This window comes from Alosa pseudoharengus, unplaced genomic scaffold (assembly GCF_046254945.1).
Source record: "Alosa pseudoharengus isolate Yale_2024_CS ecotype anadromous, Long Island Sound unplaced genomic scaffold, YU_APseudo_1.1 YU_APseudo_1.1_scf_5, whole genome shotgun sequence".
Classification (NCBI taxonomy): Eukaryota; Metazoa; Chordata; class Actinopteri; order Clupeiformes; family Clupeidae; genus Alosa; species Alosa pseudoharengus.
The window spans coordinates 17,433,023-17,457,301 of NW_027468837.1; the positions used below are offsets into that span (position 1 = coordinate 17,433,023).

The following is a 24,279-nucleotide window of genomic DNA, read 5'->3' on the forward strand; positions in this document are numbered from 1 at the left end:
TTTTTTACCTGGTAAAGAAATGCTATACAAACTGTCTGTTTGTGTAGTCAGTGCATTACCTTGCACTTCATCCAGTTATCAGCATCTTGTGTGGAGATTATTACTCTGTCCTCATGGTGCAGGCACCACCACAGCACAGCACACAGCAGTGGCTCCATTTCAATCAGCATTAAACAGCACAGTGTTTCCAGTTGATTGAAGTTTCCATTATTGATGCCTCTTTCATGGGTGCAGCCAAAAGCAAACAGATGTAAAGCTTGTTTTTTGTGATGTGTATAATTGTGTATGTAGTGGCTACAATAGATGCCTAACAGAGAGACCAATGGTGGTGATGCAGTGTGTAAATTCCAATGATTCAGTTTCCTCGCATGACAGATTGAGCAAACATTTAACCCCCCCCCCCCCCCCAGCACACACACACCCACCCTTACCCTTTCGATGAGCCGTCACAGCAACCGGCGTCGGCAGCAACTAGGGGTTTCAGATAACATTGGCCCAGACCTTGAATAAACAGTGACCCAATGATAGACAGTCTGTTTCAATTGTACTGCAATGAGCCATGGCCTCTGCTGCTACTGGTCACGTGGTGACAAGAGAATGGACAACAGAGGAAATTCAATAAGAAGATATTGCTCTCTAAATGATTGTTGAAATTGAATGTCCATTGATGGATATGGGGTAAAGTGTTGATTTCTTATTGATATTATGCCTGAAAGTAAATTGAATACCATATCTTACAGGGCAATCAATAGCAATTTTATAATTTTTAAGAACATTTTGGAAAGTTTGGAAGCTCATGTAATAGGGTGAGGTGTATTCTGGAAATTATACAAATAATCAATGTATTTGTTGATTTTCTTTGTGTTGTTTCCTACTCTGTAAACAATCTGAAGAAAAGGATTCAAAATGTCGATTTTTTTATGTTCAGTTACCAGAGCCTTCACCAGGCTGTGTGTGTGTGTGTGTGTGTGTGTGTGAGAGAGAGAGAGAGAGAGAGAGAGAGAGAGAGAGAGAGAGAGAGAGAGAGAGAGTGGGGCAGGCTGTACCTGACAACGAACAGATATGCTGTCAACTACCCCTGGGGTAAATAAAGTTTCAAAAATTGCAGAGAGATGAAAAAAAATGTGCAAGCTTTCACAGAGTGAGACTTATATGTTAATCCTGACAAGTTGTAAATGAGCTGGGTGGGTGGCAGTGCGGAGCAAAGTCACCATCAGCCCTGGGAGCAGAATAGACACTGGGATCTTACTGTGCATTTTAAATATTGTGGATTAGCTAAGGGCGGTGAGCCAAACGCTTCCCAAATGGCATTTTTAACCAGTAATATTGTTCAAAACATCACCAGACCTCGTCAGTAGCTTGCTCAGGGTCCCTACACATAAAACGAAGTGCCAATAACATAGTTAGCAAACTCAGAGTTTATTATACAGAAGACTGTTAAGAACACTTACCAACTGTCCCTGTACCAGTTCCTCCAACCCAGTATCACAAGGATCCGTTGTACTGTCACGTTTGGTTAATCTATTCATTGTGCTGGAGTTACACTTTAAATGTTACTCCAGTAAAAGTAGATATCCTCCTTTTACATTTCCACTTGAGTGGAAGTACAAAAGTACTTGCCTTCAAATGTACTTAAGTATCAAAAGTAAAAGTCCTGAAATGTATTATGACTAATGCATTGACAGTTGCATTTACTATTGTCGAAATGATTCGGTACAGACATAGGCATTCATTGATCCTTTCTTCAAAATCAACTAAGAATTGATGTATGTAGAAATAACTAAAAACAATCTAATGTGATATCTTAGATACTTCAAAGTAACCACTTTTTGCTTTGTTGAATGCTTTACACATTCGGACCAAATCAAGACGTTCCTTTTTGTGTTTGATAGTGTCAGAATAGATTGTCTTTCATTGTCTATCATTGTATATCTATATATCATTATTATACGGCTCTTCACAATGCTAGTAGAACGCTCCATTGACTTGAATGGGATTTCCCAACATTCTACGGTAAAATAAATTCATGTAATTACCGCTGCAAACATATAATTACCGCTGTCAATGACAACGGGTTTTGTGCTGCTGATCATATCACTCCGCAAGTATTCCGGTCACTTCTTGCATTGGAACTTCATTCAAAAGTGAAAGCAGACGGTTGATCAGCTGTGTTATAAAAAATGTTTGATTCAAGTTCAGCGTGTGTTGCGAACTATTTGTTTCTCAGCAAAAGCCACGACAAAACGGTAACAAATAAGTGTAAAGAGACATATCGTGGAGTTTATTTTTTCGTTTTGGCAAGTAGCCGTATAATAAGCGGGATAATGTATAGCACGCCGGTCATTATGGGAAAATAAGTCCCTTCAGGGCGAAACAAGACCCCTCCGCTGGCACGTCGGGGTCCGGTTCGCCCTGTCGGGACTTATTTTCCCAGTAATGACCGGCGTTCTATACATTATCCCTTACTTATTACATGGCTCTTCACAATGCTAGTAGAACGCTCCATTGACTTGAATGGGATTTCACAAAGTTCTAGCGGTAAGATATATTCATGTAATTACCGCTGCAAACATATAATTACCGCTGTCAATAGCAACGGGTTTTGTGCTTACAATACGTCTTTCATATCATTCCGCAAGTAGTGCCGTTCATTTATCCTAACGGAAAAAAACGATCTACAGCAATTTGGCGACACCTTGTGGTTTGTAAAAATGGATGACTTTCCTATTAACTTCAATATATTCGGCGAATACGAAACTACTGCTGAGCGCTGGTGGCAGGCCCAGTTTATGGATTTGTCCCCCCAAAAAAGAAAAAGAAAAGGAAACAACGGTGAAGAACGGACGAAGAGACATAGACCGCTAACCGAGGAAGAGGTAAACAAAGTAGAAGAAAACAGACACGAAATCAACACCAAAAGAAACACTTTTTGGGCCATAAAAGTTTTTAAAGACTGGTTAACAGAAAGTCAAAAGTCATCTGATACCACGGAGGAATATTATGCCGACCAGATGAACCAACTGTTGAGGGCTTTTTATCCATCTGTGCGGAACAGTGCTGGCAATAGTTATTCTGTTGCGAACTACATTTCTCTCCGTAGTGGAATAAATCGCTTTTATGCTAAATTCAACATACATCAGAACCCAGAATTTAAGTCCAGCAACAATGTTTTTAAGTCTGTAATCAAAGATATTCGCAAGAGTGGCAAAGACATCGGCCAGCACCATCCTCCCATCTCAAGCGCTGATCTAAAGCGAATTAGGGAATCAGAGGCCCTCTACGACCACAGCCATCGGCTTAGTCCGAAAGGTATGGTTTGACGTCCAGTTGCACCTTGCACGAAGAGGCAGGGAGGGTAACCGGGATCTGACCAGGGATTCGTTTACCATCAAACGGGACGAAAATGGCAAAGAGTATATCACTCTATCGTTTAATGCCGAAACGAAAAATCACAAAGACCCAAGGGACGCTATGCAACATAACTATCGCGGGTGCATTTTTTCTGAATCGGGAAACCCAAATTGCCCGGTGGCAACTTTTAAGAAATATCTTTCACATTGCCCACCTGATGCAAAGAGGTTCTACCTCCATCCTCTAAGCAAGAACAATCTGTCCTCGACCAGCAGAAGATCTGGTATTCCAGGGAACCCATGGGGCACAATCCACTTGGGCTCATGATGGCCAACATCAGCCAAGCAGCTGCATTGTCCAGACGGTATACAAATCACAGTCTGAGAAGTACTGCCGTGCAGCTACTTTCAACAGCGGGGATGCCCGCAAGGGAAATAATGACGGTCACCGGGCACAGATGCCTGAAGTCTGAAAAGCTACTGGGCTCCGACAACCTCTGACAGGGAGAAATGGAGCCAGATCCTTTTAGGTGAGTTGATACCAGTTGGCCATAGCCTAATATTTTTTCCAATGTGGATACTGCAGGCAACGTGGTCTATTCTGTGTTTTCAGGTGTGCCTGGAATTAACCCTGTAAGCTGCAATCGAGGAGAAGCTGCATCAAGCCAAGAAATGAATGGGGGTTTGAGTGCGAACTTACCCCGAGATGTACCATTCATCCTCTCCAATTGTATGTTCAACGGGAATGTCCAATTCAACCTCAAGTAGCCTAGCCCTGGCGGTACTAGAAATCCAAGGTGTTGCCAAGCAACGTCTAAACTTTTGAAGAACTATTTTCTCTTATTCTTTTCTCTTTTCACGAAATCGCAATAAATCATTCGGACCTCATAAAAGTAGACTACTGTGTGAAGTTTATTTTTATTGTGTTGGCAAGTAGCCGTGTAATAAGCGGGATAATGTATAGAACGCCGGTCATTACTGGGAAAATAAGTCCCTTCAGGGCGGAACAAGACCCCTCCGCTGCGCGTCGGGGTCCGGTTCACCCTGTCGGGACTTATTTTCCCAGTAATGACCGGCGTTCTATGCATTATCCTTTACTTGTCTGTCATCATTTGCCCGATGGCATCATGAGGCTAGTTATGGTAACATCAATATTGTGAAAAGGAGTCAACAAGGTACAGTAAATAGTGGATATAACAATAACATAGGTTAGGCCACACCATTATTTAAAGCCTAGCTCGCTTAATAAAAAATACACATGTAAGTACACATGTATTTGGACAGTCTTTTATGCAAAAGGAACTTCAGCGGTACTTCAGCTGTAACAAAATGGAGTAAAAAGTAACATATTTGGCCTAGAAATGTACTGGAGTAAAAGTAAAAAGTTTAACAAAATTGAAATACTCAAGTAAAGTACAGATACATGAAAAAGTGACTTAAGTACAGTAATTGAGTAAATGTACTCAAGTTATGTCCGCCACTGATAATAAGCCCTACATGACCTTGCCGTAAAGCCCTAAATAACCTTGTTGTGACTTGTTTATAACACAGTAATGCAAGTCATGATGGATAGCCTAATGGAATGATCATTGTTTGGATATGATGAATGTGTCGTACCAGGCCATGCATGTAGCTGCTGCTGTCTGAGAGAGCATGCAGTAATTCATGAAGCTGTGCTTTCCCCTTAGGACCCATGATGGGGAAGCCAGGGAGTAAGGTTTTACGAGAAGCCTCTATGGATGGAGTACAGCCACAGCCTCAGGTAACACTGTGCTAAATGTCCTTCATAGATATCCTGTGTGTGTGTGTGTGAGAGAGAGAGAGAGAAAGAGAGGTAAGTCAATTTATTTACATAGCACATTTTCTATTAAAGTGGCCTAGTAACCATCAAAGATGAGAACATGTGTATGTAGTGTCTGTTGTGTACATTCATGACATTTATTTATTTATTTATTTATTTATTTAGCCTGACACCTTTATCCAGAGGTATGTCATACATTTCCGTTCCCACTGACCATGGTCAAATTGTAGTTGGGAGCAACAGGCAGTTTGTCGTGTGCATGGTAGTGCTTGAGTGGATGGATGAGTCCTCAACATGGATCAACTTCTGCTTAGTTTCACAGTTTAGCTCTTGGTCCTCTATCATGACTTTGCTATTTACATCAGCATGCATTATGGCCCTTGTTCCCTGTGGGTTTAATAAGCTAGCTGTGTTGACAGAGATTGAATCGACCTTATCAAAATGTTATTACACTGGTTTAAGTCTGCATTTGGGAAAAAATTATTAATAATCGCCGGTTACATGAACCAAGGCATGATTCTGTTTATCCCACCCAGCAATTTATCATGTCAATATGAATTTCTCACAATAGATTATTTACAACAAAAACAATAACACAATACATTCATTTTATCTGGATATCCAAAGCACTCACATACGTATGATCCTTTGTTTGTAGCTTTGCCATCCATCCTATTTTTTCTATTGTTTTATGATTATTTCAAGTACACATCACCATGTATATCACCAATTGTTTTCGTTTTGTGTGCGATGTAGTGGTGCAATGCATCATGGGAACGTCTTGAGCGTTAAACACAGTAAGGCCCCGGTGCCTTGACACACTGATCGTCTCACATATGAGCATTACAGTGCTGTAGTGGTGGTACTGACATCCCCACTGCTGCCAGAGTCGACACTAATCCCTGTGTGCAGACAACGCCCTGACCACACACACATCACATCAGTGGCCCAATTAGTGACCAGACGATATAAGCTCCTATACCTGCGTGGCTTTTTTTTTAACGCTGATGAGAGCATTGTCTGTGACTGACCAGTGATCTACAAGCTCACTGAGCAAGATTAGCGTCATGGTGACCTCTCTGTGTTACAGAAATAGAAGTGGATGAGTAAGTGCCTTGAGGATATAGACTAGGAGATGGCCAAATCAGGTTCATTAGATACAATGGCATCCATAATATGGATTGCATACATATATAGTAATATATATTACATATATATTACTACATCATAGTAGCCTAATATATAACGTTATAGGCCTCTGAATTATATACTGTGCACTTGGGCTGTGGGAGAGAATATTTCTAAATCTGAGAATCTGAACTGGTAGGTGATAGATGTGCTGGTACTATCAGTCTTCGATCGTTTTGATGGGCACATCTGATGGTGAGTGAGTGTTTTGTGCAATGTGTCTACCCTGCTTCCTGTGGACACTGGCCACAGCGGAGACAAACAATCGTGCATCCAAACTGTCAACACGCCATTGCTCTGGCCATCTTCTCCTCTCCACACATTACAAGCAGAGCTGGGGGAATTTCTCTGTGTCTTTTTTTGACTCCCCGGTTGTAATCCCTCCTCACCAAAACAGTGGCAGGAAGACTCCATGTTGTCATCCCCACAGCACACAGGAGCTGTAGCAGCACCAGGCTACAGTTAGCAGGGGAACTGGAGTGAAGTGAATTGAATCGCCGGGGATGGATTAAGATTAAGACTCTCCGCTCTTTGATGGGTTTTAGCGGGGTAAATCTGGGGAGGGGGATTATGATGTCACCAGGTCCCTGCTGCCGTTGAGAGAGAGAGAGAGAGAGAGAGAGAGAGAGAGAAAGAGAGAGAGAGAGAGAGGAAATTGAATTCAGGGGAGTCAGGGGAGAGCTGCTGCTGGCCCGGGATTACGGCGCGGTCGGCGTGGAGATGGTGAAACTGGCCACGGCTGATGCCACACCACTCTCACCGGCACGCCGAGGCCTGGTTGGCACCTGATGTGGAAACGAGCACTTAAGGAGAGCGGGAACAGGATTACCGGCAGCGGGGCCGTAACCCAGCACAGCTAATGGTGCCCACACAGGAAGTGGACAGGGCCATGGTGTTCCGATCGGCGCATACATCTCATCTTGCTCTGTAGCTCCTCACTGCACCGCTCAAACAGAGAGAGAGAGAGGGAGAGAGAGGGAGAGAGAGAGAAACAAAAGTGGATGTGGTGAGTAAACTAAACTGTATATGTTAAGGTTATTGAATGTCAGAGTTTTCACCGAGGGAGTGGCATTTACTCTGGAGCGCTTTGACAAATTAGATTAATTTAGGCTACCCTTGATGAGAGGTCTGTATCTGTTTGTCTTTGCTCTTGTCTTGTATAAATTATGCTAAATACAAAGTTAAGTGTTGTGGACAAATGTGCTATAAGTTATAGCTTTATAGATCTACTTCAGGGAACATGAAGGATGATAAATTATCCGTGTGGTCCCTACAAAAACAACAGCTGTGGCCTTCTGCAGGGGTCTGCCAGGGGAACTGTAGCTAAATTAGTACCCTTCCACTTGTCACTTGGGACTCACCTAAACTCCACCTTTTGCGAATTACTCACGCTCTCCTCTGCCACGATGCATCTGCCAGGAAAACTCTAAGCCAGTCAGACCCAAATTATCGCTAAAATGCACCCAGGCATCGGCAACTATAGCTGGAACTTCACTGTAGTTATTACTGTACTCTGAAGCAAGTGTCTTGCCAGGGGTAGTCTGATACAGAGAGTAAAATTGCCCACTTACCCCCCATGTCACTCCATGTTTCCTGGGGTTGACCTGTGTGTCTATTGTGTTTCTCCTTGCAGCCTACGCCAGTGGTGGCCATTGATGGGCTCACCAAACCCAACAAGATGAAGGTGAAGTGGACCCAACTGGGCCTGGTCTTCTTCCTGCTGCTGTCCGTGGTGATGACGGCCTGTTTCATCTGGCAATACCAGCTGCCCAAGATACTCGCCGGTATGTTTGTCATGACCAGCTCGGTTTGCCATCAGTGAAAAACATGACATTGTTTACCTTGGCCAACCTTTTTTGCCTGGAGAGCCACTTTTACCAATTTTTTTTTTTTTTACATCTCAGAAGAGCCACATAAAGACGGTTACAAGAAAAAGTTGGGATATTTAACGTACAGTTACTTTCATTCAACAGAGGATTTTTAATACATTTTCTACTAGTTTTTAAAAGTAATGTGCAAGTAACTTGAAATGTAAAGTGGAATGACAGAAGTATAGGCCTTAGGCTTCCCATGAAGGCTAAACACCACCCCCTATTTTCCCAGTGTCCTTTGGTATGCAAAGTAACATCATAGTTAACAACACAACACTCAATTTTCGTTGACATGTCATTGGCGAAATTAGAGGTTAGATTTGGTGATGGCCTTGGAGTCTGGTTGGCTCATATTCAGTGAGGTGAAGTTTCATGCAAGAATTGAGGCTGTCATCATTTAAGGGCAACTCCACGCAAAACTGTCATATATATATCCATAACGCCAACTAAATACCATGGCATTGTGTTGGCGTTATGTGACAGTTTTGCACGGAATTGCCCTTATATGTGAGTGCAAGATTTCTCACATGCAAGTGGAATAGGGTTAACACAGCAATAGTTACTCGTTGCAGTGTGCGATATATAACGGGCAGTTAATTTCGCGTTTTCAGAATCAGTCTTCGGATGGAAACTTTTCCATTTCCATTCAACAATATTGTGCAGGCTACGGTTACAGAGTCAAGTGAGGTGGAAAGTTATATAAATTACTCAGATAGACCTACAATATTACATTTTGAAAATGAATGAACTAAAATAAAATACATTTTAATTAAATACTCATTAATTATTTTCTGTTGAGCTGAGCTGCATCAGAGGGATCAAAGAGCCGCATGTGGCTCCGGAGCCGCGGGTTGCTGACCCCTGGCCTAGTGGATATATATAATTAGTGACCGGATTACTTGATATGAAAGACGTAAATCAGAAGCACAAAACTCGTTGCCATTGACAGTGGTAATTACATGAATATATTTGACCATAGAACATTGGGAAATTCCATTCAAGTCAGTCGGGTGTTCTACTAGCATTGTGAAGAGCTGTATAATAACTCATGTGAAGTGCTTTTAATTGGCCTGTTGCCCTGAAATGCATGGCGGAGAGCCTTACTCATCAAACCCAATAAACAAGCAGCGCACATTCATTAGATGCAAAGAGCAGCCTTATAAAGGCCCCCTAAGGTGCGCTTGCTGTTTCTGTGCAGGCTGGAGAGGAGAGGGAGTCAGAGTCTACAGGGCGACCGGTACATCCTATTAAGTGCTCTCCTGTGGGCGGCGGAAAGAGATTAGGAAAACTAAACACAGACAGCTTGCATTTTCTTTTTCCTGAACCAGTCAACAGAACAGAACGGAAACACTCATGTATGCAGTGACGGGAAGTGTCAGCCGGGTGAAGGCTTCTACCCCTCAATGTTTTAAGTCAGCACTTACTACACATAAACCAGTTTCTCTGTTCTCTGAGATGGCAAGTGTGTTTTTAGATGTCTGAGATTTCCCTGATAATGCATTAAGAATTGGAACCATTAGTGATGAAAGGATGCCTGGAAGCCAGCAGAAACACAGGGCTGCTTAGTGAACTGGGTAGGAGGTTTGTTCCGGGTCAGAGGGCTGAGGGGAAAATCTATATTGGGCAAGTAGTAGTTAACAGTCTGGCATAGCTGGCCTGGCATAATAACAACAGTTTTTTTTTTATTTATCCACTTTTCTCCGTTGACTTTCCAAAGAACTGTGTTTTTTTGCAGCACATTGTGAAGTGAAAAAGGGGAAGGAAGAGCTTGTGGTGTATCAGAGAGAGAAAGAGAGCATGGAGTCTTTGGGAGTGCTATTTTATTCAATTGCATAAATGTCAAGAATGAAGCTTGATAAGACCCTCCTCACAGAATTAATGAACCTGGAAGGAACCATGGTAGTAGCCTGGAAATATCCAGACTCTCGTAAGGACATTTTATTTGTACAGAGAGTCTGGCCACTTTCCATTGCCAAGCGTTAACTTCCTTGAAGGCGAGTACTCTGTTGGAGTTTAAAACTATTGGATCTGCCCAGAGCCACTCTGGATCTGCCATAACCAATCGCTAACGTTTGGTCGTGACGTATGCCTGGCTCAAACTAGCGCACGACCTCAACGTCATCGTTCTCAGCTACTCCCTCTGTTCGCTGATTGGACCTGCAGATTTTTGCAGGAGAAACGCAGACCCAGACGACGTACTGAAGGGAAATTAAAATTGAGCGGAAGTACGTAGGAGGGCGGAGACAGGCTACCATGGAAGTGCTGTGGAGATGGAAAACATTTTCACACTAAGCTGTTGCGTCTCATGGCTTCATGGCCTTTCCCTTGTCTTCATCAGTTTCACTCTTATCTCATCCGCTCACTTGGTTCTTGTCAACGTCCCTTACCCCTAAAGGAGATGTGTATCTATTAACACATCCATGTTTCCCTCCAATGGGTGTCTTTCTCTCATGTCCCTCATTCACCATCTCTCTCTCTCTCTCTCTCTCTCTCTCTCTCTCTCTCTCTCTCTCTCTCTCTCTCTCTTCCACTCCGTCAGACGACACTCTGGGAAAGAACGGCAACGGTGACAGGATGTGCCCGCGCTTTCCCGAGCCCGCCCCACTCGAACACCCCATTCCCATTCTGAAGGAGGCCCTGGAGAAGGTATGGGCTGATATGGAATATCCACTAGCCTAGTTTCACCAGACTCACAAACTTTGTGAAGAGTGTCACAATTGGAAAATGTTTCCAACCCTAGCATCATACTTTAAAATCATTGGTCCAGCCAAACCATTAATATTAATTTTTAATATATTTGATAAACCCCTGGCTAGCACCTCAACTTGGGTGTGCCTCCAAGCCTTTCACTGCAATAATTTTAAATGATTTATTGGTTATTTAACATTCTTGTCAGTAGCATGGGATGTGAGTGTGACATGAATCTTGATATACAGTAGTGCCAATAAAAAGCATTCACTCCCCTTGGATATTTACCCATTTGATTGATTTTATTAATGCAATCTTATAATTTGGCTCTTTAAACCCGCTTTAATGCCAAAGTGAAAGCAGATTTCTACAAAGTAATGTTAATTTATTACAAATTTATAATGTAGAATAAGTGGTTTCACCCCTTAAAGTGACTGACTTAATTGAATGAATATTTATGCATTGCTTATTTTGCAATGTATATTTAATTAACATTACCTTGTAGAAATCTGCTTTTACTTTGACAAAAAGTAGTCTGTGGCGCAACTGGCTGGGGCACCTGCACCGTACGACGGCGACCCGGGTTCAATTCCCACCCCGTGGTCCTTTCCGGATCCCACCCCGACTCTCTCTCCCACTCACTTCCTGTCGTTCTCCACTGTCATATCTTATTAAAGGCATAAAAAGCCCCAAAATATACTTAAAAAATAAAAAAAGGCCAAACTAAATTGACCAAGATTCCATTTCTAAGACAATGTCATAATAAACCTAGACAGTATGGGGTTTTCCCAGTGACCTAGTTAACAAAAAAAAAGTTAACTAGAAAACAAAACTGCCACGTTTCATTGTGAACCCAAGTTCTTTGTTTGCCCCTGACATTGTAATACTATAACATGGTTTTAAGTGTAGTCATCATGCCAAATTTATAACAACTTTTTCATTGCCTGTTTTTTGCCACACTGTTAATGGTGACCAATACAGATATAGATTAGATTGTTATCTCATCCCCCAGGTTGATGCACTGCTGCGCCAAAGCATTAACCCCACCAGCCTGCCTGCAATGTCAGCCATAGTCATCTACAACGACACCGTATTGTGGACAGGAAATTTCGGCAAGAGGAATGGCAGTGACCCTCTCTCCACCCCACCAAATGAGTATACCATCTACCGGTATGCATTGCTTATTTAGCTGACATAGTACTGGTAGTTGTGTGAGACAGTACAACGAAATTGCAATATAGTTGAATTAATGTTGATTTAGCAACATTAGGTAAAAATTGTTATTTCCCTCTTGGCATCAACGTTTAATGTACTGGGTAATATACTTTTGCAAGGCATCCATGCAAATTCAATACGACTGCACTGTTGCATGTGGGCAATACCATTAAAAACTATGACATATTGTTTTTCTTTAAACAAATACAATTGGTGAATGTGGTTTGAATTTCAAAGTGGTATTGTTGTTTTTCAAGTCTACCAATGAAGTATGGAGCTACTTGGTGCCTCATAAATGGTGTAAAACAGTGATTTATTTGCATGGCTAGGCCGATGCCCGAGGCACCCCCATCGAAAAACTGTTGGTAGCATCGGCTAACTAGCGCCAGATTTCTAAGTGCAGGGGACAAGCCGAGATGAGCTATGAGACATACGTTCACACTCGGTATCATGTTTCAAAACACTTTAGGTCAATATCACACCGGAATTCTCCTTTAAGGGACTTATTTTCCGATAATGACAGGCGGACAATACATTATGCAAAAGTATGTGAATAGAACTATCTGCAGCACTCTGAAGAGCATTATAATGAAATAATATAGCTCTATCCTCTTAAGAATAATGTCACAATCTGGCAAAACTAAATCACAAAAAAGTGTTTTGGAGTTTGGCCACAGTAATAGTCACTTTTATCTGTTGTTTAGGACAGCAAGCTTGAAACTTAAGGCACCCATCTGGCTTCTGGGTGCTAATCCATTAGTGGCAGGCATGCAGATTTAGTCTTGTCTGGCGGATGTTAGTTTATTCTACCAAGAGACTTTCGCTGAGTCTTCTTTTCTATGGGTTTGAGGGACATTAATTGCCTGAGGATACAGTATACCTTGGCATCTCAAACAAACAAGATGCCAAAAAAAAAAACAATCTGAGGCCTTGGGTGTAAATAAAATGCTAGACGTCTGGATTAGCTCAGCTAATATTGGCAGATTGTTGCCATTCCTCTTGGATATGAATCTCTTTTGGGACTACTGACTTTTGGGAGGATGAAGATGTTCAGTATGTGCTCCATGGCTACCACTGATCAGTCAGAGTGATAGCCAATGAGGCCTACATCACTTTCAGTACTCCATGACAGTTGAAAATATATGCATATTTAAGGGTAATGCAAAGATTTTGTATTTAATTAGGTGTGCCCGAACGATTTGAGGGCCGCTTGGGCCAAATAAGTCGGGGCCAATTTTTGGTCCCAGTCTGCCCCTGCTCTCGCCTGACCAGAATACATTCTCTCAGTATTTCATAGGCTTGTCCAAATGTTGCCTATTGCCTATGATTGTCTCTGTAACAATTGTACCTGCTGCCTCCAAGTCTTTCTGGAGCTTTCTCCGAGTGGTCCTTGGCTCTTGGGCTACTCTTCTGACTATCCTTCTGACTTTCTGGTCAGAAATCTTGCGAGGACATCCTTTGCATGGCCGGTTGATGATGCAGTGATGTTCTTTTCACTTGCACAGATAGGAGGGATAATTACTCTAACTATTTATAGATACAAACTCGTTCCTTGCCATTCCTATATATTTAAACAAATATTCCCTTTGTGTACTGCTTTTTGTTAGCATGTTCAATACTTTTTTCCTGTGCCATTCCACTTTTTTATGGACATTAATGTTTGGATTTATATTATGAAGTTATTACTAATGTCTGGTGAAAATGTCATGCAAATAACCTCATTGGAAGTATGCTTACTGAAAAAAATGTTGACGTGTTCAATACTTATTTTTAGGGCTGTCAAAATAACTGATTAATTTCAATTAATTAATTTGAGAAAAAATAACTGATTAAAAAAATTAGTGCAGATTAATCGATTCCCTATGACCTTTGACCCCGAGCTGTTTTAGTCAGTAAAAATTAGACTGTAAAATGAAGGAGAGAGAAGAAAACGTGCTGCCTGGATCATTGATTGGAACATTTACTTTTAAAAAATGGCCTGATGGTTTTGATAAAAAATAAAGTGTTGAAAATAAAGTCCTCTGCAATGTCTGCAGCAAGGAATTTGCATATCACCGGAGTTCATCAACTCTATAGTCACACATTAATGCAAAGAAATAAGTGTTGACGTTGAGGGGAGTGTTAATTTATTTTCATTGTGTCCCCTAAGTTATATCTGTGGCCTGAAATTCCTTGTATGTGCAAAAAAAACTTCTGAAGCACTTTTGAATTTATTTCCTCAGCATATTAGGTCATTATTTGAACAGTGAAAATAATAAGAAGAGTTTTTTAACTTTAATGTCACTAATGCTGATTATTCAATGATTCATTTGAATTTAAATATTTAAAATACTTTCACAGCAACAATTATATATGTGATTAATTTAGATTAATTAATCACAGAGTATGTAATTAATTAGATTATTTTTTTTTATTGATTGACAGCCCTACTTATTTTCCCCGCTGTATTATATCCTAAAAAAGGTAAAAAAACATGAATTATGTTAAAATAGGCACAATAAACACATAATACACATAATTAACTATTTTAAATAGTTTCTTGAGGTCTTAATAAAACATCTGTTCCACAATACAAAAAGGAAGAATCCCCACAACACCGTTTCCAACACTGTCCTCGATTGTGTGGTTGTTCCTTTACAAACATGAGCATCTTGTACAACGGCTTTGCTTCGACATTTTGGTATGGTGGTATGGTATCCATATGACATCATATCCCTTGCATAATTATGCTACGTTATTAACCCTGGTAGGCTTACTGTAGATATCAATAGATATCTACATATCCTACATTCATGAATTCAGCGGTATCATATTACTGCAAGAAGACAGGGGCTTTACAGATATCTTGGAACAAATTCTTCAATAATTTTGACCAAAGCCTTGACTCCCAAATCCCAGCATGCTGTTTATTAAAACTGCACTGTATTGCCTGTATGTAAACTTTGAAAGGCATGCTGGGATTCTTTCCAGGTGAGTGAACTTAGGGACCGTTATCAGGTATTTACTGTCTGCCTGACTCCAAAGGTGATGATTGATGTTTTCTCTCTTGAATACAGATGAGGCCCCTTGTTTTGTCATTGGTCAGCTCTTGCTCCCGCTCGCGCTCCTGCCCCTCCTCACGCACACGCTGTGGTCTAATCCTCGATGAACTCTGGCATATGCTGATGATGTGGGTTTCCACTGCTGTCAATCGGTCTCTTGAAAAGAGCCCACACTCTGGCAGTTCAGAAGTCACTCAGAAGGCACAGACTAACACTGTCCCACTCTTTCTCTCTATCTGCCTCTCCCTCACACACACATACGCACACACCCACATACAGAGACATCTCCCACCCAAACATACACACACAGACACACTCACACACACTCTTATCTAAAGACACCCATGTGATCTTGACTTTACCTGCAGTCAGTTGATAAGTAGTTTGCTTACTCAGATGTGCTCACATAGCGTCTGAAGCCTTTAGCTGCAAACAATCAGTCTCAGCCTTTTTAGAGCGCAGCAGGGATGCTGAAGGAGACATGCTCAGCTTCCAGACGTGTTCTATTTCATTTCCGTCAATTCGCTCTCAGATGCTTTCATTGAGTGTCATTTTTGGGGGCTTACTGATCCCAATCATGAAATTGCTTCATTTGACCGACCACAGTTGCTCTCTTCAGGGTTTGCCCCTTTGGTTGTTCCAATTTTTTTGCACTGCGAATGCAGACTGCTTAAATACCTCTCTCCAAGATGGCACTGACCTACTGTGCTGGTCTATTGTGGTTCGGTGGGTTTGTTGGGTTGTGTGAGTACCCTCATAATGGTGAGCAGTGGGCCAGGTGGCCGTCGTGTTTCGATTTCATATTGGAACTTTTCCGCTCCATTTCCCTTCCATTGGCTGGAGCTGGCCACTGACAGAAAAGATGTCAGTGGGGTCGTTGTCATCACGGGCAACAAACTGTTGATCAAAGACCGAGTCTAACACTGTCTGAGATTACGCAGCATTGTGGAAGAAAAATATGGGCCATTTAATGACATTTGAGAGAAGGTCTGCCTTCTGCCTCTTCTCTCTCTCCCCCCCTCTCTCTTTTTCTTTTTCTCTTTCTTTCTCCCTCCCTCTCTTTTATCCTGCCTCACCTTATCTCTCTTTATTTGCACCTGATTCTCTTCCTCTGATGTCTCCTTCTGTCTCTCCTCTTCCTCTCCCATCTCTCCCTTGACCCTTTACGTCTTTCACTCTAATATGGCCTTCTCCTCTGCTCACTCTCTCCTCCTGTTGATGACTCCCCCCCAGGGCCGGCGCTAGCCATTTGGGTGCCCTAAGCACAAATGCTTGGTGGTGCCCCCAACCCCCAACCAAACAACCACCACCACCACCAAAGGAATAACAACCATTCAGAATTTCTTAGGTTCTCTTTATTTACAAAATCAGAGCTGACTTTAAAAGGCCCTCTCCGCACAATTTCCACACATCAGCATCTAAAATGTGAGCTGACCATAGAGCAGGATCAGTTGGAGGGGGCAGATATGTCTCTGCAGTGTCACTTGCTGATGGCCCCTCAGTGACAGAACTCACTCTGCCTTCAGAAGCAGATGCGGTTGTGTGTCGACTTGTATCTGTACCTGGGCTATTTGATGATTGTTGGTCAGGGCTGAGTGCTGTTGCAGAGTCTGCAGAGCTGGTTGGTGGCTGGTGTTGTGGACTAGAACTGATGGTTGATCTAATTCTTCCTCCTGGCCTTGAGTTGCTCCTTGCATGTATCTTAGCATTGACCCTGCATTCAGAAATACAAGACAAAATATTCAGGGATTCTACTGAAATGCATTTTTGATTGAACCATCATACAAAGATATTGCACACATTTAGGCTAGTCTTTTAGGTTTATATATATATAGGCCTATGTGTCTCATGTGACACTATGTGAAAATGAAAAATTCAAAACTATTTTACCTTTAAAAGAGGTCTAGGCACAATATAATAATTACGACCGCCGCTAGCGAAGCTAGCGAAGCGGTCATATAGGGATTGTCACAGTTTTTTTTTTTAATTTTTATTTGTTTTATTTTTTTCCGTCATCTACTTCCTGAATTTTTGGTCAACGATACCCGGGACACTGAAACACCGGTGCACATGAAATTTGGTGGGTATGTAGCCCCACTAGACTTTTACGGAAAAATTTTGTTTCGTCCCCGGGGACCACTCCCCCCCCCCCCCCCCCCCCGTGCTGGGCCCCCCGAACCGCAAAAAAAGCAGTTTTTCCTAAATAACTACCTGAACCGTGGCACTGAGGAAGAAGAATCTTTTATGGTATGTTGGTCTCAAGGGCCCACATCAATCTGGCCCAGACCCCCCCATGGATGAAATTCTACGAAACTTGGCATACCCCCAGAGAATGCCAGGTCAATCATACACATAAAATTTGGTGCAGTTCTGAACATCTTAACTGAAGATAGGGGCGATTAAAGCAGAATAATATTGCATTTTCATTTTTTACCGGGGGGGTGCAAATCACAAATGAGTGATTATGGGCCAGGTTGATGTGGGCCCTTGAGACCAACATACCATAAAAGATTCTTCATCCTCAGTGCCACGGTTCAGGTAGTTATTTAGGAAAAACTGCTTTTTTTGCGGTTCGGGGGGCCCAGCACGGGGGCCCCCGGGGACGAAACAAAATGTTTCCGTTAAAGTCTTGTGGGGCTACATACCCACCAAATTTCATGTGCCCCGGTGGTTTGGTGTCCCGGGTATCGTTGACCAAAAATTCAGGAAGTAGATGACGAAAAAAAAAAAAAAAAAAACTTTGACAATCCCTATATGACCGCTTCGCTAGCTTCGCTAGCGGCGGTCATAATAATCACATAGAACAACTAAACTTATCTAAAGCTGTCTAATTTGGCAAAATCACATTACGTTCAGTTACAGGGTTTTTCCAAAGTTCACCTTAATAAGAGCCGTTTCCCACTCATCTAGGCCTACGTTATGAAAGTGTCACTTGTAGCGTTACTTTTTCACAATCAGATCGTTTGATCGTAATTGATAACAAACGCCGAAAAAGCGTCCTGAAATGTAAAGCAAACTAGGCTAATAGGCTAACGTTATCTCTGATGGCTAAAAGAAATAGCAAGCCCAGTTTAAGCATAATCAGAAATACCATTGCTAGCTAGCAACCTGAGGAAGGATTGCTAGTCTTATGCACCGATTGCTAACGTTAACAGAAAACAGCCGAGTGTTGAATTGCATTCAATAACCCATAATCCATATCCATCCACAACATAAAATAACTACAGTAGCTAGCCAGCATCAATCAACGTAACACTTGAACATGAACATGGCTAGTAGGAGCTTACGTTACATAGACATGCATACACGCAAGGGCCACAAAAGTAACATTTTTGTCTTACCTGCAAGCGCCGCGCGAGTATCACCCGGCTGTCTCTTCTTTTTCCTTTTTTCCGCCCTGACTCTTGAGGCCATGTCAAAGGTGTCCTACGCGCAGTGCGTGATGTGCGTGTGCGGAGCGCCGTCACTGCTCCCCCCCAGGGGACATGCACAGAGGGGCTGTTTTTATGTGTATAAATAGGCATATTCCTATTCCTATTCCTGTTTGAACACAACGTTTCAAACTTTGCCAAAAAATATGGATTGAATAGAAAAGTAAAAAATAAATAAATATGAGGTCAGGAGATTAGACTTTGAGTAGTTGTTGAGGTCCATCCCTTCCTCCCGGCAACGATGTCCTCAGTCACACAGCCAGGCAGTCACGTCAGACGGCCAAAAATGGCTGTGCACGTCTATAGCGCGGGAATGATGCCAAAAACCTCCCTTGTGTGTATGTCAGAGCATGGCTTGAGCTTGATGGCGAATGCAATGATTTAATTTAATGTTTATGTTCCATCTGTGCTTCTTGGACAAGAGTAAATTGAACACAAAGGGACCCCATTAGACGTATTGGAACAGGAAGACATAATCAGAGGCGGCAAAAACTTCACAGGGTTTGGACTGCATCCTTATTTAGGCCTACAAATTAGATGGAAGCAGACTGGAGAATGGCGTCAGAGACGGTTGATAAAGCTAACTATAGAATCTTTGATGGCGTTGTCATGGTGTCAGAATCATGGCCAATAATGCACGTCAGAAAAGGTGTACTGTTTGCCATAGTTCTCTCCACTGGAGGTGACACATGCATGATTATGACCCATGAGCTTGTCCCAAGATTAACAGTAGCCTACTTGTAACATCGACAAACTGAGATCTATCCTATTGAATGTTACAGCAGTACTGCGGAAGCAGATGTTCCTTCATCAGTGCCCTGCTTGTTTATGTTGTGTTTGCTTGTTTATGTTGTTATTAGTGTTGTTGTTATAGTAGTTGTCTATATTGTAGTTTTTTTATTAGCTGGTGGGTTTTGTTTTAAATAATACAGTTAGATAGCTATGCAAATATTTGGATAAATTGTTACGAGAAGAGATACTGTATGTTGATGCCAGAAAAGGGGAAATAACATTTGGTGTCTAACAACAACCTAGGGTCCACTACTTTTGGATGTGTTTGTTAATTCCAGTCTTACTCAAAACTGCACCGACATTGTTTTGGTCCCAAACAAATATTCCCATTCGTTATTATCCAAAACTAGACCCTACGTGGTTGTTAGATCATATTTTCTGATATTATTTTTTGGGCAAACACATTTCTATGCATGTTTACCAGGATTGCCAGCCTGTCCAAGATCTTCCCCACTCTGATGCTCTATAAACTGTGGGAGGATGGGAAGGTGGGTTCCCTGGACGACCCCCTAGAGAAATATGTGGAGAACTTCACCATCAAAAACCCCCTGGGCAAAGCACCTAACTCCGAGCTTAAGTACGTGACAGATGGCCTGATCTTTCTTGACAGCGGGGAGGTCCAGATCCGCTCCTCCTCTGTCACGCTCCGCAGAATGGCCAGCCAGCTCTCCGGTGAGAAGTGTGTGTGTGTGAGTGTGTGTGTGTGTGTGTTTTGTTTGTGACATGAGTGTGTGTGTGCAGAAATATCAAATATATCCATATTGAATTAAACATTTTAACAAGGAACACCTAACAAGGGATGTCTGAAGCTGAGAATTCCACAACAGTGCCCACATATTTCCCCAACTGCCTACCCATGAACATTGCAAATGTTGTTGTTGCTTTTCACTCTCAGCAGCTGGAAACCATAATAACACTGTGATAATTAGATCAATAAAACAACTCAACTGCAGAGTGTCACTGCTATGCTGATGACACGCAGCTCTATCTGCCTTTCAGTCCAAATTTAACTTCCACCTTCAACAAACTGTTTAGCTGTCTTGAGGATATCAAATCCTGGATGGCATGCAACTTTTTGCAATTAAATGAAAGCAAAACAGAAATAATTATCTTTGGCTCCCCCTCATCTGCCGCCAACCTAAGCAATACACTTGGTCCTCTCACCTAACCTGCATAGCCAAGTCAAAAACCTGGGCGTTCAGTTAGACGGGTCCTTAAATTTTAACAAACAAGTCAGCAATGTAGTCAAAGGAAGTTTCTACCAATTAAGAACCATAGCCAAGCTGAAACCCATTCTGTCCGCGACTAATCTTGAAACCGTTGTCCATGCCTTCATCTCCTCCCGCTTAGACTACTGCAATTCTCTGTACATTGGCATGTCACAATCAAATCTAAATAAACTCCAGCTGGTACAAAACGCTGCTGCTAGGCTCCTCACCAATACCAAAAAGAGTGATCACATAACACCAATTTTAGATCAGCTACACTGGCTTCCGGTCAAATTCAGGATTGAGTTTAAAATTGTACTTTTTGTTTTTAAAGCCCTTAAAGGTTTAGCCCCACCTTACATCTCTGAACTTCTGCCCCCACACTCTACTACCAGATCACTCAGGTCACAAGACCAACTGCTGCTTGCTGTCCAACGTACACGCCTTAAAACCCGTGGCGACCGAGCTTTTTCTGTAGCTCTGGAATACCCTCCCTCCACATATCAAATCCTCCCCTACAATTACCTCCTTCAAATCCAATCTCAAGACATAATTTTTCTCACTTGCTTTTAATACAGTATGATGTTTTTGGTCTTGTCTTAATTTTCTTATTTATTTTTATTTATCTTATCTATTTTCTTGTAGCTGCTACTAATGATGTCTTGCTACGAATAATCACACTTAGTTTATGTAGATGTATGGCCTTTGTGTAGATGTATGGTCTTATTGTTATGACTTATTTGCTAACCTTTCTTTGTTAAGCACTTTGGCTCAACCCCTGTTCAATCACAAGCACAGTTGAACAGTCAACTGAGGGCAACATTAAAAGGAATCAAAAGTGTAGCGGTCATGATAATACTATACTAAATAATACTATACATGATCAGAAGATGTCAACAAGCAAAGAGATCATGCAAAGCTGTAGGCCTATTCTACTCCACTTAAGAAAATACTCGAACTACTTGTGCACGTAGGCTTTAATAGCCAAATCTAGCAGATAGGAAAGTTTAAGTGGATCTTGTGAAAGTGAAAGTTAGACATTAGAAATGATTTGGGGTAAATGGCATGTTTGAAATTTTATGGGCAATAAAATATACATACAGTACCACTGATGGCGTGTAAAACAAAGCTTAAGATTGAAATTCCAATTTCAGTGTCAGCAAGAATACGTAGAGCATTTTTGATTAGAACCCAATACCCATTTCTCTCTCTCTCTCTCTCTCTCTCTTTCTCTGCCCCCGCCCTTTATCTGTCTCTCTCTCACTGGCTTCCCACTCCGTTTCTCTCCATTTATCACATATAATGTGCAGGTCTTCCACGGCGGCTCAGGGCCACAAACCTGCTGTGGAAGGGGAAAACTCAATCTGCCATTAATTTATTGCAAGATGATGTCCTTGTGGCGGACCCTGGCACCAAGTGAGTAGCTCTTTAAGGTGTGAATTAATATCATTCACTTCAGGGCCAATGTGCTTCATATCTGATAGAGGGTGAGTTATGAGAAAGATGATTATCCTCACAGGTGGTAAAACATCACTTTTCTGACTCTTCCGAATTACTTTTCCACACTCTCCATTTATAATGATTTCATTGGATCATGAGGCGATTTAGTAAACCTGTCGCGCATTATCCGTTCCTCAGGTGTCATTACAGCAACCTGGCCTTCTCCCTATTGGCTCATGTTATGGCAGAGAGGGTGGTGGGACTGGACTACCAGCGGTGGATCAACGACAACATCCTGGACCGCCTGGGCATGGAGGACACAGGCTTTGACATCACACCGGCCATCCAGACCCAGATGGCCGTGGGGGTGTACAGCAACGGCCAGGCGGCGCCCCTCTACGACCTGGGCTGGTACCGGCCGTCGGGCCAAATGTTCTCCACGGCAGCGGACCTGGCTAAGCTGGCCATGATGCTGCTGGGCGCCTACCACCGCAAGCTGCTGGAGCCCGACACGCTGAAGATCATGCTGACGCCACTGTTCCGCTGCGACAAGGACTACTTCGCCAACCGCACCGGCACACCCTGGGAGGTCAACGAGGTGCTGGGCTATGAGATGGTGCGCAAGGACGGCGACCTGGACGGCTACTCGGCCACTTTCTCGCTGGTGCCGCGTCTCAAGCTGGGCTTGGTGGTGTTGATGGCCGGTACGCGGCCGCAGAACCAGGATGTTGTGGCCAAGGCCTACGGCCACATCATTCCCGCCATGGAGCGGGCATTCCGCGACGCCAAGCGGGCACTGGTTCCCCCGCCCGACCCTGTGCCCTTCGTGGGCTTCTACACCTACGGGAACATCACCTATTACGAGATCAAAGCTGGACCAGACGGTGTTCTGATCATGCAGCAGTTCGGGCCCCAGATTGCAGACCTCATCCCGGAGAGGTACCGGACGATTAAGCTGAACTACCTGGTGGACCGAGTGTTCCGGGTGGTCTTCGAGAAGGAGTACCCCTGTGTCCTGCGCGTCAGCACTGCCTCTGTGTCCCTGGAGGCACAGGATGGACAGCTCTTTAACTTCTACGTCTTTGACAAGCGTGGGCTGTCCCCGGGCTTTGATGCCCCTGGCCTCAACACATATAACGTGGTCCGAATAGCCCGCCGCCCGACTTTCAACACCTGAGCTTCAACAAACTTCAAAAAAACTGTTGGTGGGGAGGGCATATTGGACCCATCGTGTTTTCAAATTAGCTTGCAAAAGCTTGCCAAATGGGTTAACGGCTGTGAGTGGCAAGCAAAATGACCCTGACTGATTCCTTCAAAGCAAACTGTGTGCATGCCATTCTGTACTGTACACAATTAGTAGTGCAAGCGGTGCAATGGAGATAGAGTGACAGTCTTGAAAAAATGTTTCTCTCTTTCATACTTTCCTTCATTCTCTTATTATTTCTCTTTCACTTTTTGTTTATTTATTTTATTTAAACTTTGCTGAGCTGTATTTGATATCATTTTTATACACTTGGCTAACCAAACCTTGGGCCTGTTTTGCATGTTCATGTCGTTCCTGTGTCAACCTTTCTGGATATGTTTTTCTCTTTGTGTTTTGTAGCGTCATGCACTACCAGACCAGAACATTGAAAAATCCCTTACCTGTTTTACATCATGACAGATTCTCTCTGTTATTAGCAACAAACACCACATTTCATCTGTGTCCTTAAGGTGTGAATGATTATGGTAAATGTTGTTAGTGCTTGGAAACACACAAAACTCCTCTCCACATCACCCAAACACCCATCACAAGGACAGGGGATTTAAGGGGCAAATGGAACAGTTAAAACAATCAATATAACTCTCCTTGCTTTTCACTGATTTCTGTTGATGTTTTTGTTGTTGCTGTGGTTTTTATGTCTGTCATGAAACAAAAGAACCATTCATTATTTTTTTCAGATTGATAATGCATTATTTATTTATTTGTTTGTTTGTTTGTTTTATTTTGTTCTAAAAGCTATGGATGAAACATGTACATTTAATCCCCCATATCTAAACTGGAAAATACCTTCTTTGGTCCTTTGATCCCTCTCCTTTGTAATGCTTTGATTAGGGCCAGTTGTATCAGCGCATCAAATTGACTCTGCATGACTCACCATTTTGGCACAGAGCCTTCTGTGCTGTCCAATTCCTGTGTAGAACTGACTGATTTGAGAAGGGCACATGTTCTAGTCTTTCACCAGTGCATCAACAAACAATTACACTTTACCCC

The 24,279-nt window shown here is 42.5% G+C and overlaps 1 protein-coding gene across 2 annotated transcripts; it reads left to right on the forward strand.

Annotated features, from left to right (window-relative positions):
- Positions 1 to 5,046: 5,046 nt before the first annotated feature.
- Positions 5,047 to 23,202, forward strand: lactbl1b (lactamase, beta-like 1b). 2 transcript variants are annotated; one of them, XM_076268511.1, is made up of 7 exons: positions 5,047 to 5,112; positions 7,973 to 8,123; positions 10,750 to 10,856; positions 11,911 to 12,068; positions 19,802 to 20,049; positions 21,896 to 22,001; positions 22,224 to 23,202. In XM_076268511.1, the coding sequence occupies exons 1-7, from the start codon at positions 5,047 to 5,049 to the stop codon at positions 23,200 to 23,202; spliced, it is 1,815 nt and encodes a 604-aa protein (XP_076124626.1). The 2 variants fall into 2 exon arrangements, with proteins under 2 accessions (XP_076124626.1, XP_076124627.1); XM_076268512.1 differs by lacking the exon at positions 5,047 to 5,112 and adding an exon at positions 9,386 to 9,431 and having other exon boundaries at positions 8,018 to 8,123; positions 10,784 to 10,856.
- Positions 23,203 to 24,279: the final 1,077 nt, after the last annotated feature.